The 17936-nt window shown below is 43.6% G+C and overlaps 2 protein-coding genes across 5 annotated transcripts; both read left to right on the plus strand.

The window, feature by feature from the left end:
• Window positions 1-1062: 1062 nt before the first annotated feature.
• On the plus strand, window positions 1063-10280 carry LOC136532847 (uncharacterized). The gene is made up of 6 exons (XM_066525426.1): window positions 1063-1097; window positions 1415-1460; window positions 1536-1564; window positions 8302-8370; window positions 9398-9714; window positions 9805-10280. The coding sequence occupies exons 1-6, from the start codon at window positions 1063-1065 to the stop codon at window positions 10278-10280; spliced, it is 972 nt and encodes a 323-aa protein (XP_066381523.1).
• A 197-nt stretch (window positions 10281-10477) lies between these two features.
• On the plus strand, window positions 10478-17245 carry LOC136532846 (uncharacterized). 4 transcript variants are annotated; one of them, XM_066525424.1, is made up of 17 exons: window positions 10478-10659; window positions 11075-11369; window positions 11439-11482; window positions 11563-11684; window positions 11909-12051; window positions 12359-12564; window positions 13440-13498; window positions 13575-13669; window positions 13757-13859; window positions 13971-14065; window positions 14136-14198; window positions 14281-14356; window positions 14461-14569; window positions 14970-15082; window positions 16314-16372; window positions 16451-16559; window positions 16639-17245. In XM_066525424.1, exons 2-17 carry the CDS (start codon window positions 11092-11094, stop codon window positions 16771-16773), a joined length of 1809 nt encoding a protein of 602 aa, XP_066381521.1. In that variant the 5' UTR covers window positions 10478-10659; window positions 11075-11091; the 3' UTR covers window positions 16774-17245. The 4 variants fall into 4 exon arrangements, with proteins under 4 accessions (XP_066381521.1, XP_066381519.1, XP_066381522.1 ...); XM_066525422.1 differs by having other exon boundaries at window positions 10495-10659; window positions 11075-11482; XM_066525425.1 differs by having other exon boundaries at window positions 10495-10659; window positions 11075-11482; window positions 14461-14476; window positions 14997-15082.
• The last annotated feature ends 691 nt before the right edge of the window (window positions 17246-17936 follow it).

The following is a 17936-nucleotide window of genomic DNA, read 5'->3' on the forward strand; positions in this document are numbered from 1 at the left end:
TCTCAGCTTCCACAACCCACCCAGGGCGTCGATCAAGACCAGGGAGATACATGGAGCGGGATCAGATGAGGTAGCCATGATCACCGGCGACGACGAGGGCACGGGGGGGAGAGGAGACATGGCTCCGCGGTCGATGTCGGAGAGGATTCAATTCAATGGCAGTAAAGCTAGTGGTAGGCAGGCCAAGTTGCTCCTCGGTGCACAGTATCTGCACCCTACCACCACAAATGACATGCTATTGTTGATTCTTGTCTGTTCTTTGTAACTTGTGAGCACCTTGTGCGCTCGTAAATTTGCCACTGGCTTCTGCTGGGCTCGAGACGTGGAGTCATAACGTAAGCACAGATCGGTTCTCTTGGCTTATGGTCATTAGGTAGCCTGCTGCATCAGGCTCGTTGCTGCTTCTGTTCTTGCGAAAGTTGTTTAAGGGCGTGTATGTGAGCCTGTTTTTTGGTTGTCTTTTGGGTTTCTCTAGTCCCCTGTGCATCTTTTCTTTCCTGTTTAAAAAAATCGAGAAAATTATAAAGAAAAAGAAAAGAGTGTGATTCTGTGTATGGGCGTGACCACCTCGCTCAGAAGTCAGAAGCGAAGGCAAGTGACGACGGAAGCGGTTGGTTTCTGCCCAGAACAAGCAAACAATACAGAAAAATTATTCCTCTTTGCTTCTCTCGTATCCTTAGACCTCTGCACTCCACGCAAGAGATACTCCCGGGCGAGGACGCAACGCAACCGAGGCGATTCGTTCCCCTTTCATACACCCCGTCCTCGTATCTGCATATCATCTCCGGTAAAGAATCCTCTGCTGCTACAATCCCACACGTCTGCCTCTCGGCTCATTCCCTGACGGATCAAATTCTCCTCGCGTTTATTTTCACCCCCTTTGTCTCTGGCCCGGTGGTTACTTTGCGTGGCTCGTTTGGTGGGAACTCTCCCCGTTCGGATTGGCAGAATTTTGGCTTAAACCAGTTGAAAAACATTGTTCTGTCTGAATTATTACTCTAAAAAAAAGAAGCCGAACAAACCGAATATGGGTAAGCCAAGGCCTCTGTTTGGTCGGCGGCCATGGCCAAGCGGCGGAGTAAATTCGGTTTGGCTAGGTACATCGGTCGAAATCGGGGTTCCGGGTTCTTGCTTTCCTCAATTCTATCACTCGTTTTGGGTAAAAAGGGATCTTTTTCTTTTTGAAAAGGTGGAGTTTCTGTAGTAGTAGAATTCGGGGAAGTCCAAGCTCTGTCGAATGGGCTTGGTGTAAATTCAGTTTTCTCCGTCTCGACTTTTTCATGTGTATATGTAAAGTTATGAGGAAGAGAAAAGCAGCAGCAACTTCAGTTACGTAGTTTGTTCGGCTTGTCCTTCCTCGGTTTTGCAAGTGCCAACTTATTAGTCGCGTGCTGTTTTTTCTCTTTGCTACTAGGTTCGGATGCTTCGGGGGCCAAGCTCGGGCGGAGAAGATGGCAGAGGTAGGCGACGGCTTCTGGACCCCATGCTCCTTACTGAATCTGGCTGATAATCTGCATCTGCATGGCTGTGTGCAGGATGGGTATCCGGTGAAGCTGCACATCTACGTGTTGGAATGATCTCCCAGCCAATAAGCCCAACGGCCTATTGGGCCTCGGTCACGCGCTTTGATCGGGGGCGCTCAACCCTACATGGTTGGTGGGCCCCATCGCACTGCGCTATATAAAGTGGTGGGGGCCGGCGACTCATAGTACGAGGTTCGCCGTGAGCCACTCCGCCCCACCAACAAACCTTAAGTCCGATCTCGCCAGGGTGCGCAGCCAGCGACGGGAAGACGCCACCGTCATCACCGTCGGCCTTACTGCACCGCCACTGCATCGTCGGACTTCACCAACTCTTCTCTGACCATTGCTGCCCGTGCGCAGAGCTTCACCGACCAAAGAGATGACCGAATCCTCCTCGACAGCGCCCTCCGATGGTCTGTACACTCCCATTCACTCTCCTCTCTCTATCACTCTATAGTGCGGTTCATTAGGATTTCTACTTGTTCGTCCCAAATACAAAGAACCACTCGACTAGATGCTACTCTAGGTAATCTTTGGGATTTAACAATGGTATCGGAGCCTGTCTAGTTCGTAGATCTAGATCGGGGACAGGAAAAGAAAAGACAGAAAGTTTGACCGATCCGAATCTGGATCGGGGAAAGAAAAACAAATCGAACCCTAACCCTAGCAGTTCGCCAGCCTAGGGTGTAGATCTAGGGTTTCCGAATCAAAAGCAAAGAAAAACAAATGAAAAGAAAGAGTGGAGTTCGTATTCGATTCGGATCTAATAGAACCCAACCCTAACCCTAAAGATAGGGAGCTTACCTGGGCTATCCTCACCGCCGGCGGCATCGCCACCACGCGAAAAGGAGACCGCGGCGTCGCTTCTGAGCGGTGCGCGGGACAGAGCAACGAGCCACACTGCACCTCGCAAGCGCGGTCACGACAACAGGGCACCACCATGCGGCCCCTCGACGGTGGCGTGCCCAGCCTCGGGTGAGCACGCACGCCAGCGAGAGGGCGCGGGGCGGAGCCCCTCTTCTTCTCCCTCGACCACTGAGGACGGCTGCTGCTGTGGCTGTTTCTCCGAGAGGCGCTGCGCGATGAGAGAGAAGGGGAGGGAGAGAATGAGCTAGGGTTTAGGGAGAGCCACGGCCGTCGCGGGTTTCATCCGGTCGAAACACGAGGAGGACCGTCGATCGGCGATCGACGGCCAGCAGCGCATCGGGCCGTTTTAGGCCCAGGCGGGTGGACAGAATCCCAGCCTAGGCCCACGTTAAGGCCTGGCGTGGGGGAGCCGCGCGCGCGCTATTTGGGCCGCACAGGAACTGGGCCACGAGCGCAGCAGCGCAGGCTGCGTTTGGCAAACTGGCTGCGGGCCGCGCCAAGCATCGGGCCGAAATGGCCAAATAAATAGTACAGTCATGTTTTTTTTTTAATTTTTTTTATTTTCTAGAAAATAATTTGATGCATATTAGATGAATTTGAATTGCATTTCGATGCAAATCTCTGTATAATTTTGTCCAACGATAATTTTGTTCGGAGAACAGTACAGTATTTTAAGAGTTTCTGGAAAATAGAATTATGAGATTTATTAATGTTTTCGCTGCGTATTTAAAGTTGTTATGGTCTTTTAATTAAATTTAAACTAACGGGAGAATTTGATTTTAAGAGCCAAGAGATAAATATGAGTTGATTATAATATTGTTATTATTCCGACCAACGTTGATTAATAGCAATATTATAATTGTATTATGATTTTTTGTCATACATTAATTCTATTTCTGTCCAATGGTGATGTAGAATTAGTGTAAAATGATAAATTGTATGTTTTAATTTTGATCAACGTTGAAACTAAGGCATGCAATTATTGTTATTATATTATGTTCTCACTTTAAAGAGAAATTATATTTTCAGGAGGATACTCCTTGATGGCTTATATCAAAGATATCACAACTCTCAAAGAGGATAACTACATTGAATGGAAGAAAAAGATCGACTTGGCCTTCATCTTTGCTGAGGTTGACTGGGTAGTCACCACACCGTGTCCCAAAGAACCTGAGGCACCGGTGAGGGAGACTGATGAGACTGATGATGCATGGCAGAACAGAGAGCGGGACTTTGCTCCCGTAAAGATGTCTTTTGACCTTGAACATAGAAAGTGGGTCACAGCCAATAAGAAATGTTTGGCTATGATAAAAAATACAATTGAGCCTGCAACAGTAGGCTCAATTCCAGACTGTGACACGGTCACAGAATACCTAGAAAGAATAAAGAGTCAGTTCACTGGCTCTTCAAAGACATATGCAACCCAGCTGATCAAGCAGCTAGTGACAAAAAGGTACTCTGGTGACGGCAGTGGTATTAGAGAGCACATACTGAGAATGAGCAATTTGGTATCTAAGCTCAAACCAATGGATTTGGCTCTCAAGGATGAGTTTCTTATTCATTTGATTTTTACTTGTTTGCCAAAAGAATTTGACACTTTTGTTGTTAATTACAACATACAGCCCGAGAAATAGGATTTAGAAAAGCTCATAGCCATGTGTGTGCAGGAGGAGGAAAGAATAAAAGTTTCACAGGGTGGTACTATCAACTACCTAAAAGATAATAAGAAAAAGAACTATAATAAAAGCTCTTTCTCCAAGTCACCTGGAAAGGGTCCCATGCAACAGTCTCAGAACAAGCAATTCCCAGTGAATAAAGATCAATGTCTTCATTGTAAGGGCAGGGGACATTACAAGCAAAATTGTCCTGATTTCCTAAAGATGATTATGAAAAAGAAAGGTGAGAACATTATTATGTTCGTAAATGAATCCTTGTATGTCAAGTTTTTAAAATCTACTTGGTGGATTGATTCAGGTGCAACTATTCATGTTGCTAATTCTTTACAAGGATTTCGTTCGATGAGAACTTTACAAAGAAGCGAAAGTTTCATTAAAGTCGCAAATGGAGTACAAGCAGATGTTGAGGCCGTTGGTGATCTTCCTCTAGAGCTTGCTGATGGCTTCATACTTTTTTTAGAGATGTTCTTTATGTACCTTCTTTGCAAAGAAACTTGATTAGTGTTTCAAAGTTGGACCACGATGGTTATGATTGTCATTTTGGAAATGGCAAATCTCAGATATTGTTTAATAATAGATGTATTGGTCTTGCCTTTCCGACAAGACGAGCTTTATTTGTTATCACTTCGTGAAAATATGAATTCCGTATGTGATGTGAATGAGAAAGTATCCTCATCGAACAATGCAAACAGAAAACGAAAGAGAACTCCTAATGTATCGTCGAAATTATGGCACTATCGTTTAGGTCATATTTCAAAGGGGAGAATAGAAAAACTAGTTAAGAATGAAATTCTTCCTCCATTGGAGTTCTCTGACTTAGAGCAATGTATAGAATGTATTAAAGGAAAGTATGTAAAGAAAATTAAAAAGGATGCCAAATGAAGCACAGGAATTTTAGAGATAATTCACACAGACATATATGGTCATTTTCCTATGAAAAGTGTGGATGGTTATGATTCATTCATAACATTCATAGACGATTACTCTCGTTTTGGCTACATTTATCCAATTAAAGAAAGAACAGAAGCGTTGAATAAATTCAAAATATTTAAGGTAGAAGTTGAAAATAAATATGATTTAAAGATTAAGATAGTCAGGTCTGACCGTAGAGGGGAGTACTACGATCGGCATACCCCATATGGATAAGTTCCTAGACCTTTTGCAAGGTTCTTACAGGAGAATGGTATAGTCGCCTAGTATTCAACATCGGGCGAACCTTAGCAGAATAGAGTAGCTGAAAGACGTAACCGTACCCTGATGGATATGGTGTGTAGTATGATTAGTTACTCCACCTTACCGTTGAGCCTGTGGATGGAGGCGTTAAAAACCGCCATTCATATTCTCAATAGAGTATCAAGTAAGTCGGTGCCCAAAACACCATATGAGTTGTGGACAGGAAGAGTACCCTCACTAAACCACTTACGTGTGTGGGGGAGTCCTGCTGAGGCTAAAGTATTTAACCTAAATATTGGAAAGTTAGATCTCAAAACAGTAAGTTGATATTTCATTGACTACCCAGAAAAGTTAAAAGATTTTCGTTTCTACTGTCCAGATAGACATACAAAGTATGTGGAAATGAGACACGCTATCTTCCTAGAGGATGAAATGATAAGGGGGAGCATGGTAGCTCGAGAAATTGATCTTGAGGAGAAACGGGTGTATACACCCACTCTGATGGTTCAGGAGCCATTTTTTGAGCTACCTGCTGCTGCTACACCTACAACGCAAGATGTTGTGGTGCCAGCACCTGTTGTTATTTCTCCTATGGCAACAACAAATGAGGATGAGGAACCCATGGTTCAGAATCCTACAGAACCTATTGCCACACATAAGGGGGAGCAACAACAGCCTTAAATAGTAAACGTGCCAAATGTGGAGGCCCTTAGAAGGTCTCAAAGAGTTAGAAGATCAGCTATTTCTGATGATTATGAAATTTATAATACTGAAGAGTTTCATATGGAGGGTGATCCCACCTCATATGAAGCCATGAGAAGCGAACACTCATCAAAGTGGTTGAAAACTATGAAAGATGAAATGGAATCTATGAGTTCAAATGGTGTTTGGGATTTAGAACAAATTCCTAAATGAGCCAAAACAGTAGGCTGCAAATGGGTCTACAAAACAAAATATGACTTCAGAGGGAATATAGAAAGGTTTAAAGCGCGACTTGTGGTAAAAGGTTTTACACAAAGAGAGGGGATAGATTACAATGAGACCTTTTCTCCAGTCTCATGTAAGGATTCCCTTAGAATTATAATGGCATTAGTAGCACATTATGATTTAGAATTACATCAGATGGACGTAAAGACAGCATTCCTAAATGGAGATTTAGAAGAAAATGTTTATATGGCACAACCAAAAGGTTTTGTTGTAGAAGGAAAGGAAAGAATGGGTTGCCGCCTAAAGAAATCCATTTATGAATTGAAGCAAGCTTCACGACAGTGGAACTTGAAGTTTGACAGAACAATAAAGAATTTTGAGTTTAAAGAGAATGTTGAGGACAATTGCATTTATGCAAAGTTTAAGAATGGGAGATTTATTTTCCTCGTTCTGTATGTGGATGACATTCTACTTGCTAGTAGTGATGTGAGTCTGCTGCAAGAGACAAAGAAGTTTTTATCCTCAAAGTTTGATATGAAAGATCTTGGTGAAGCTTCGTTCGTTCTAGGGACCGAGATTCACCGAGATAGAAGTAAAGGGGTATTAGGACTGTCACAAAAGGCATACATTGAAAAGATCTTAAAGAAATTCAGTATGCACAAATGTAGTCCATCACCTACTCCTATAGTCAAGGGCAACAGATATGAGGATTTTCAATGCCCTGGGAACCAGTACGAGCTCGATCAAATGAAAGTGGTTCCATATGCTTCAGCTGTCGGAAGCTTACAGTATGCTCAAGTATGTACGCGCCCTGACTTAGCTTTTGTTACCGGGTTGCTTGGCAGATTTAAGAGTAATTCAGGAATAGAACACTGGAAATTGGTAAAGAAAGTCTTGCGATATTTGCAAGGTATGAAAGGCCTCATGTTGATGTATAGAAGATCAGAATCTCTCCAATTGGTGGGGTACTCAGATTCTGATTATGTGAGAGATGATAGAAAATCCACGTCTGGATATGTATTCACTCTCGCAGGGGGAGCTATTTCATGGAAAAGCTCAAAACAAACCATCACTACATCGTCCACAATGTATACCGAGTTTGTAGCATGTTATGAGGCGACGGAGCAGGTAAACTGGCTAAAGAAGTTCATACCCGGTTTGAAAGTGGTTGACGACATCAATAGACCACTGAAGTTATACTGCGATAATAATCTAGCAGTACAGTATGCTCACAACAATAGGTCAAGTGGTGCTGTCAAACACATTGACATAAAGTATTATGTTGTGAAGGATAGAGTCCGGGATCAAATGATAAGTCTTGAGCATATAAGTACCGAAAAGATACTCGTGGATCCGCTTACAAAAGGCTTACCATCCAACGTGTTCAGAAAACATGTAGCCGGTATGGGTTTAAGGGAAAGCCTATGATTCCTGGACTATAAAGGGTCCAAAAGTTAAAGTATCTATTTCATATCAGAGACGTGCATTGTAGCTGTTAAATCTATCAACGATTGACCGTGACAATGAAACATGCTCTATGCATCATCTGTGAAGAAATGAGTAAGGAGAAAAGGATTGAAGTTTAAAGTTTAAAGATAAAAGTAATAGTGTGAGATCAAGGGGGAGAATGCTGGAATGATCTCCCAGCCAATAAACCCAACGGCCTATTAGGCCTTGGTCACGCGCCCTGATTGGGGGCGTCCAACCCTATATGGTTGGTGGGCCCCCGTCGCACTGCGCTATATAAAGTGGTGGGGGACGACGGCTCATAATACGAGGTTCGCCGTGAGCCACTCCGTCCCACCAACAAACCCTAAGTCCGATCTCGCAAGGGTGCGCAGCCAGCGACGGGAAGACGCCACTGTCATCACCGTCGGCCTTACTGCACCGCCACTGCATCGCCGGACTTTACCAACTCTTCTCCGACCATCGCTGCCCGTGCGCAGAGCTTCACCGACCAAAGAGATGACCGGATTCTCCTCGACAGCGTCCTCCGATGGTCTGTACACTCCCATTCACTCTCCTCTCTCTATCACTCTATAGTGCGGTTCATTAGAATTTATACTTGTTCGTCCCAAATACAAAGAACCACCCGACTAGATGCTACTCTAAGTGATCTTTGGGATTTAACACTGCGATCTTAGCCAAGGGATGGCGCGGCAGCTCTCGGCGACTATCCTCGGCAAGGCCATCAAGGCTATTTGGTAAGCATCCCTGGTTCTGTTTCCTCTTCCTGTTGATCGTTGTGAACGCAGCAAGGCTTGCCTTAGGACTTCTGGACTTGTGTTGCAAGAGCCCATTTTTTCTGTCTTTAATTTTACAAAGAGAAAGATGAAATGTACACAGCTCCTCTTCATGAAACAGCATGTTCGTTTGTTGGTTTCAGCCAGCCCAAATCAGCCAGCCAACAACGTTTTCCTCTCACAATAAACCAGCACCAGCCCAGAAACCAACCAGCGAACATGCCGAAAAAGAAGATAGCATCACTCCTGGTGGCGTTATGTTTACCTTTTGCTTAGTTATCTAGATGTGGGACCTACACCTACCGATTTGCATTGATATTGCTGATATCGATTTCGTAGTAGCTACATCTGTAATATCAGCCATGTCCCTGATACATGTTTATCTCTAGTAAACAGAGTATGTTTTCCCCTTCACTAATAGTTAAAGCATACCTCTGCAAAATGTAGATTCAAAGTAAGTAAAGCTTCAATATATGAGCAAATCATCAAAACATTGTGGGGTTGCCCTTTTAGGAATTCTGCTACAAATTATACCTGCAAACATGGGTTCATGGTTTTGCTTCCAGTGCAAGATCTAGTTGGTAGCTAAAACTCGCCTAGCAAAGACTTGTATTTGCCTTGTTGCCTATGAAGAGAGATAAGACATCAAATTTGCTGCACTCCTGCTGTTTATTTGCCGTTGATCCTGGTTGACTACATGTGCATTTTGGCACAGTTGTAGTCTCATTCGCATTTTATATTTAAGTGATTAAGTCCATGTCTTTTGGAGTCCAAACTCCACTGAATATATGATTATCTATTTATATTATATCACCAGAAGAAACACAGGAAGACTCATGTAGATTCACTACTACAAACAAATCATGAATTGCATAAAAATGCAGTTAAGCTGCTCCTCTGTTCGCTTTATAGAAGCGTTGTGGATGACGGAGTAAGCACTTTTGTTCATCCACCATTGAGGCATTGGCATGTCTTTGTGCGATCTCAGGCACACCGGTGTGGTCGTCTACGGGCGGGAGTACTACTTTGGCGGCGGCATCCAGCAAGGCCAGCCCGGCCGGACGCCCTACGGCACGCCCATCCGGGTGGAGGACCTGGGCGTGACCCACGTCCCCAGGGAGGTGTTCGAGGAGTTCCTCCGGGAGATCGGCCCGCGCTACGCCCCGGCCACCTACAAGCTCCTCAGCCACAACTGCAACAACTTCAGCAACGAGGCCGCGCAGTTCCTCGCTGGTGCCGCCATCCCCGGCTACATCCTCGAGCTGCCGAACCAAGTGATGAACAGCCCGGTCGGCGCGCTGATATGTAAGGACTCTGACCCTGAGTAGCTTTTTTGCATCCTAGAATTCTGCATCAGGCCGCCCCAATTGACGGTTCACCGTTTTGCTCTTGCAGTGCCGATGATCCAGGGGCTGGAGACGAGCTTGGGAGCTGGGGCTGTGCCGCAGCCGCCGCAATTCAGTCCGGCTCCTGCAGCCCCCGTTGGCGCCGCCACCGTGACTCGGCCGGCGACGAATGACGTGGTGCCAAGATCGACGGCTGCTGCTGCTGCTGCTGATAAACCGGAGGCTGCCAAGACAGCGGGCAATAATGGCAGTGCCAATGACACCACGGCCGTTCCACTTCCACCGGCAGCGCAGCCCGCAGCAGCACCGGCGGCAGCCGCCGCTGAGGTGAGCAGCGCGGCGCCTCCTCCAGACCCCCTTGCGGCGGCGAAGAGCCGGGTGCAGGAGGAGATAAAGCGCGAGTTCGCTGCCATCATTGCGGCCGGCACGGCGCGTGCCGGCGAGGCCGCCGCGCTGGCCACGCGCAGGGTCATGGAGCGGCACGGCCTGCAGCGCGCCGCTGCCGCTGCCGCGCAGCGAGGGTAGGCATAGGTATCACGCGGGGTCGGTGGCGTCCGTCGTGTAAGTGTAATCGCCCGTTCCGTTACGCTTGTTAAATTTGTGGATGGTCGTCCAGTGTTGGCCTCGGATTTCTCGAGTAGGAGTATTATCTGTCCATCATTATCTAAGTATCATATTTGAAAATAGAAAAGGAAGGGACCAAACAGCCCATAACGGCCCAGCATTTTACAGGCCCGAAAGGCTCTACAAGGACGCCGGTCAGCAGCCGTGCCTTTTGTTCTTCTGCTACCGAGCTTGCGCTCTCTCGGCGACGGCTACACCAGGTGCTCAGTTCTTCGGCCAGGTCGCTGCTGCCCTCCGCCAGGTCTTCTTCGGGCCCTTCGCCGGCGACGAGCACCACCAGGTACGCCCACCCCTTCCCTTCCTGCTGTGCGAAATCGAGCACCCAAACCCTAACTTACTCTTTGTATTCGGATCTGATCTAACTACAAGTGTTTATGCATGTATTATGCCTACTATCTTCGATTGCTTCACAAAAATTATCGGGTGGACATGCCCCTGCCCTGGGAGAAGTGCTGGGAAATGCGATTTTTTCATGACATTGTTTTGGAATGAAATCCTTTAGTGGTAGGAACTAGGAAGTGAAGCTGAAGTTAATTAGTTAACTGAAACTTGTTTCGTTGTTTGGGATCTCAATTGTCACTGGGTAGGGGAGACATTTTTGTTTGATGGTGCCACACTGTCACTCGTGCTTTTTTCCTCTTTCAGCTATCATCTATAGTTGGTCTGCTTATAACATTTCATTTCTACACTTTCAGTAACACACTGGACTACAATGGAGAACATGCGTTATGCTGAGGAGCTCGTGAGGGAGTTTCTAGTTTTCAGGGGTTTCACAGGTACGCTGCAAGCGTATGAGTCAGAGTTGTCTACTGAGATCGGCAGGAACTTTCAAGCAGATAAGATCGTGGATTTGGTGTTCTCAGAGTATGTACCGAAATACCAACTGGACAGGTTGGTCGGTCTGTTTGCCTTTTTCAAGCAGTGTTTCATGTCACCTGTGGACACAGAGCTGTTCTCAACCCTTGTTAAGTTGGAGCTGTCAGCATTAAGGTACTATGTTATTAATGCTTTGAAATCTGGAAGACAAGACAAAGTAATTGAATTCTTTGGTGAAAATAGCAATTATCTAATGCAAAAGCGTGGAGATTGGCTGGCATGGTTTGGTGCGTGTTCTTTGCCTTATTTTTCTGACATTCCTTATGCATTATTCTCATGCTTTGTCAATATCAATAACATTATGCAGCTATTCCATATATTAAGAACCCAAGCTTGGATCCGCAGTTCCGTGTATATTTCTCCAAAGAGTGGCTGGATACTTTGGTTCTCTCATTTAGGAATTTTTTGAGCGGGATATTCAATGATACTCATATCCTTCCATAGTATATTCTTTGTTGTATCTCTAGTGGGATGTTTTCTAACATTTTACAATATCTTCTTTCCTATTGACTGATTTATAATCTTATCCCCTCCCTAGCTGATCATCACTGTGATAGAACTCAATGTTCGTGAATGCTATTGTTTCTATTAAATTTTTTCTTTGCCATACATATTGTTATTTGCTGGTACACTGTTTGTCCTTAACTTTTCTACGGATCCCAGCTCTTATGAGAATTAGTAGTGAAAAGAATACCATCAAATCCCTCAAGAATGACATAAAGCAACTGAACAATAAATTGGCAGAGCTACAAGCGTCCTTAGAGGCGAAGGAAGATGAAATCTCTCAGTTGAGGAGGTAAAGTTATTCGTTATTCTCTCATCTCTCTTGCATGCAAAGTTACTTTTTTGCCTATTAATGAATGCAAACCCTTTTGTACCTGCCATATGTATCCTTCCACAAATTAACAGTTAGTTTATTAGGTTCCATTTGGTTAACTGAATTATATTCATACAGTATTCTAACATTAACTTTCCTATAGGTCTCTGTCTGCTATTAATGTTAAGCTTGGTTAGATTGTGAGTGCTAACTTCTAACCTCATCGCATGTACACAAACAAACGCATGCATGCATCCTTAAAACATGTCTCAACTTATAAATGCAGGAACTATAATAGTGTTGGTTATGGAAACAAGAATGTAGTTGGTACTAGCACAGCTGGTTCCCCTCATGAAGAGATATCAGAAAACTATGAAGAATCCTCGCCCTCAAGTAGCATGATACAGGGTTTTGATTCTCGGTCCTCAAGTTCAGTGAAATCTTATACAAGAGGTGGGAAATTCCATGAATCTTCTGAGATCAGCCATACAGGTTGGTACTTACTTTTTTCATGGCTATTGTATCAGTATTTACCACATTTTTGTGCAGGGTACCTAGTAAGATAGGGTCTGATTGGTTCCTCGCATTGGTATTGCACTGCATTAGAGGTTATGCAGCATACCCTTAACCTTAACCTGTATAAGGTTATGCAATTTGCTGTTTGGTTTGGCTGGATAAAGCTGTACAATATTACACTTGTAATTGGTTTCCTGCGTAAGTGGCCATACTAGGCCTTGGGCTGCAGAGCCAGTGTGGGAGGGAGGGGTGCATAGGCGCATAGCAGTATATGCAGGATTCGGCCAAATTGTGTGGTGCAGGCTGAACTTGCTTTGAGGATAGTGCTAGCCTGCATATGGGCTTATGCAGGTAACCAAACATGGACTATGGCGGCCTTTATAAGGGGTTGTTCAGGCAACCAATTAGACCCATAGTTGTGCTTTTACCTTCACCTGTTCACTACCATGCATACTAAGAGCATCTACAGTGATGAGTGGAATCATCGCCACCACATAGGACCATGAAGAGTCAGCAAGATAATGTATATTGTTGAACTGATCTTAACTGCAAGTATGGGTCCACAATAGGATTAAACAAATGGACAAAATCATCCTTGCCTCCTCATGGCTACAGATAACGAGCCTGCGAAAAAATATTCAGTACCCTTTGCATCCACTCCTCCAGTGGCTTGATTTGGGTTGGTTTTCTGGGCCACTGGAGATGGCCTAATGCTACCGTAGTTTAGATTGTTTTAATGTGTGAACCAATATATTTTCCTATTTGATATTCTTCAAATTTTTCTTCTGTTGTGCTTACTGTATGTATGGTACATGTTCTCCATATCTTTGGTACCCTCTCTTTTGCTGCAGAGGATGAGCAGGTTTTGGTGACTGAGGAAGATTTTCCTGAAGTAAAAGTGGATTTCCAGGTAAGCTACAGTTTGTTCCACTATTATATTATCCCTTTTTGCAGTCACCTGTATGACTGATTAGACTTGCTGACAGGAAACATTTTTAGGCCATAACAGTTCAATTAGCCGATGTCGATTTTCTGCATCTGGGTCAAATATTGCTAGTTCATCAATCGATGGTACAGTTAGGTAATTTTGCTATATTTGAGTAACTTCACATTGGCTACCTAACTCAAGGTTCTGGATTTTGACCCGTTGATCTTATTCTTTCGAAAGGATTTGGACATATGATTCATCAACACCATCATCCAGAAATGCTACTATATACTGTGGGTCTGAAGTCAGTGCACTTTCTTGGGAATGCAGATCTGACAGATTGGTATGTCTATATTGGATTGTATGGCACTAGTATCTCTCTGTTACTCTAAATTTGGTTAAAGTAAACTTGTTTAAGACTTTTGTTTTTGTCACCCATTTCTCTTGACCATAGCTGCTCATAGGCACAGCTAATGGAGGAATTAAAGCTTGGAATGCTGATGCAAAGAGAGTTGTTTGTGACCTGAGTACATCTAGAGATTTTCCAAGGTTATAATCTATAGTCTGCTGGTTCCTTGCTGAGAATGTTTAGCTAACAAAGCTTTTCTATTTCTTGCAGCATCTTAGATTTGAAATGCAGCCCTGTTGAACCTGTGTTTGTCTCTGCAGCTGCATCAAGACGGTATTGTTTAGATTTCATACTTCATGTACTTGATAAGAAGTCCATAACTCTAGTGGCATTGTTTTATTATACTTATTTTCAGGCATGGATCAACTACATTTGAGAGAACAGGATTTGCCAACTTGACCGTGTGGCATATGAAAACATGGAAACCATTGGTAGTTCATTTGCTTTCATCCTCTTCTCTTGAACTTATATGTGGATTTTGTATCCAGTATCTTTTCTAAAGGCTTTTTTCCTTTCTTTTTCTTCTATTGTGAAGACAGTCCTCCCTCTTGGTGAGGATCCACCTGCTATTACTTCTCTTTGCTTCAATCACAATGGAAAAATCTTGGCAGCTTCTGCTACAGATGGAATGATTCACATGTTTGGTATCCTTTTGTTATGATATTCTTTTACCATCCCTATCAAGTCTGTAGTTTCTTCCTAATTGATGCAGATTTCTACTTATTTTGTACTGGTATTTTGTTCTTAAGACGTACTGATCCATTATCCAGCTGCACTAGTCTGACCTGAACCAGAATTGAAAACACTTAGCTATGGTTAGAAATCATAAATACTGAAGCACAGTTTACCAATGAGAGAGTTTGTTGGTGAATGGTCTTGGAACTTTGCTCCACCGATGCTAGAACTTTCTTCTGTTTTGTTTGCATGAGATCCACAACCTCCCCCCCCCCCCCCCCCCCCCCCCCCCCCACCCCACCCCCACCCACCCCCAACACACACACCTTGTGATTATTTGAGCCTGACATCTTCCTTAACTGCAAATAGACATGTCTGCTGGTCTTCCAATTACAGGATGGCCTGCCCATGATTCCCCGGTGAGCTCAGTTCTTTTTGGGCCAGCAGAAACTAGCATCTTCAGTTTAGGCTCAGATGGAAAGGTATACAGCATTTCACCTTTTCCCTTTTTAGTTAATTGATGCAACTAGCCATATCGATGTACTCCTGTCCCAAAAAACGTGATGCTGTGGGAGTGAAAAATTGTCCCAAAAAACTTGACGCTCTGATTCTAGTACACGCTTTTGGGCCCACTGAAAAATCTGTCGACTCCTGCATGTGCCAAATTAAAAATTTCTACTTTTGGTTGCCTCCCATGGATCTCTGCATGATTGCATGGAACGCAATTTAATTAGGAAACTTAACCATGCGACATCCTCCTTTTAAGGAAATCATCTGTAACAAAATAGGGGTGCTAGGGCCATTTCTCTCCTCTACTAATTTGTCTGAAAAATCCCAAAACATCATGTTTTTTTGGGGATGGAAGGAGTAATAAAAAAGATGGCAGTGAGGTATTTGGTATCCCAAATGAATTGCATGGTGTGATCCATAGCAAATGGTTGTGTACCCCTTCAATGCCCCTTCAGAGTGTGATTTTCCTTGTGTTGTAAGTCTTATGGTGTCTTAACTTCTCTACCCTTCAACTCGCTATCCGTTTGAACTATCATGCTCATGGCAACAATATCAACAAAATACTATCTTTGTTTCATGTATCTTGACTGCTGGAAGCCTGGAATAAAACAACAGTAACGAATAGGTACTCTACACCAACTATCAACAGGTACTAGTGGAATAACATGAAGATGACAAAAGCATTTGCCCTGTATTACGAGGAGAAAGTAAGAAACCAAAAAAACTACTGAGACTAAATTAAAATATTATTAAAAATACATTGAAGGGTTCTAATTGAACTAGTCAGAAGCTCTTGGGGCCTTGTAAATAGATGTAGATCTGGTCACTGGGAACACGATGGTTCAACGGATCGTGGATGATGCTCAATTCACCAAACATACAGTTGAATCTGAATATGCTCTTTTATTTGGAGTTTGTTGACACATCTTTTCTTTTCTCATGGCGGGGACTTGGGCTTCTGAGGCCCTACTAAGTATTATGTATCGCCTGCACATCAGATTATAGTTCCCTGGGTCCTCATGGTCAGATAAATCTTGTTAGTATACTCCAGTTCTCAGCTATAAAGAAAATTAAAGTTGCGACATGTTTTATATTATTATCTTTTCCTCTGTACTAATGTGGATTCTTTTATACAAATATTTAATTTAATAATATTCCATTAATTTGCATGATCTCATCCGATGTCAACTATATTGACTTTAGATATTTGAATGGAGCTTGCACAATCAAGGTCAGATTCTTTGGTCAAGAGATTGCAGCAGGTGAGAACACCCTACATTGGTGATCATTTGTGAATTGTTATGACAGTTGCTCATTTCTCCTTGTGCTTCTGTTATCAGATTTTGCAATCCGGAGAGCTTTAAAACACGAATGCATGAAATAGCATTGGATTCAAATGGCAAGAGGCTGCTGGTTACCTCCGGTTTGGTTCGGGCCCCAATATATCAGGTTTCCATCACTATCTGATTGCACCACTTAAATGTATTTTGCAGAAACGGGTTCCAATGATTCATCTGCACCCCTTCAGGTACAAGGCCATGAAAGTGGATTGAGGACACTACCGCACAGTTCATCTATCACAAGTGTGGATTGGCATCCAACACTGCCAATGTACATCGCTGGGTCTGCAGACCACTCTGTCCGGGTCACATCTATTTTATGATCTATAAAACAAGGTATTGGCAACAATCTTTCTCAGCTAGCATGCATTGATCCTTATTGACAGTCTTATCCATGTGTGAGGCTCGGTGTCATGATATTTTGTCGCATGGAAGATGAGCTGTGTTTTTGTTTTGTTGCTGCGTTGTTCTATACCCTTTGGTGGGTTGTTGCAACATTTTTGTTGTTGTATAAACAGGCCTAGAATTAGAATTATGTGATCATTTGTACACACTAGGAAGACTGAACTGTTACAGGCCTCTTCCAAAAGCATGTGAAAGATGACTTCATGATTTCAGTTTCGTAGTGGCTGTTGGCAAGCTGTAACATCGAGGATTCGAGGCCTTTCATGTTTCTCGGAAACCATGTTTTGCACGATGTGTTACAACTTGAGGTTGAAATTTACTGTACCAATGAACATCGTTTGCCACTTGTATTGACTTTGTATTCCATGTTTGAAGCATATCTACATCTATTGAGCACGCATTTGGCCAGGTTGTTGTTCTTATCTGTACATATTTGTTCGTTGCGTATAAGTAGGTCATGTGCAATGATGCGACCAAGTGTGTGGCAGTGTCCCATTCTGCGACCTGATCAGTTTTTGATTGAAATCGTGTCTGTTCGACCAGCATCCGCACTGCCCATGTCCTTTGGTTGAAATAGGCCCCTATTGTGACAAATGCAATGGATGCAACACCATACGTGATTGGCTACCAAGGTTTGGTATCATCTCCACTGTCCTGATTTTTCAAGAACATGGCCTGTCATTTCTTTATTTCTCTATATACTAGATCGATGAGAACACACTCGATAATGGAGCTCGCTAATAAGCTTGTGCCAACTCAACCCAGTCCCTCCCGTACCCCCATCCCCCACATGATTTATTATTACTCACATGATTTCCATTTCCATGTGTTACAGGTTCCTACGTTCCGAACCCCTTCTCTTTCCTTTCATGTGTTTTCTATTCCTCTGTTTTGCTACCGCATTCCTAACTCTTTCCTATGTTTTCATCCATTCCTCGTTTTAGATTTCTTCGTTCCAAACAAACCCTTAAAATAGGCGAAATCCTTTGTACCACCATTAAAATAGATGAAATTCTTCATATTTCAAACACCAACGGTGAATTGATGCATCCGCAACCGCAACCGCAACCCGTGAGTAGAA

Source organism: Miscanthus floridulus, unplaced genomic scaffold, assembly GCF_019320115.1.
Source record: "Miscanthus floridulus cultivar M001 unplaced genomic scaffold, ASM1932011v1 fs_729_1_2, whole genome shotgun sequence".
Lineage (NCBI taxonomy): Eukaryota > Viridiplantae > Streptophyta > Magnoliopsida > Poales > Poaceae > Miscanthus > Miscanthus floridulus.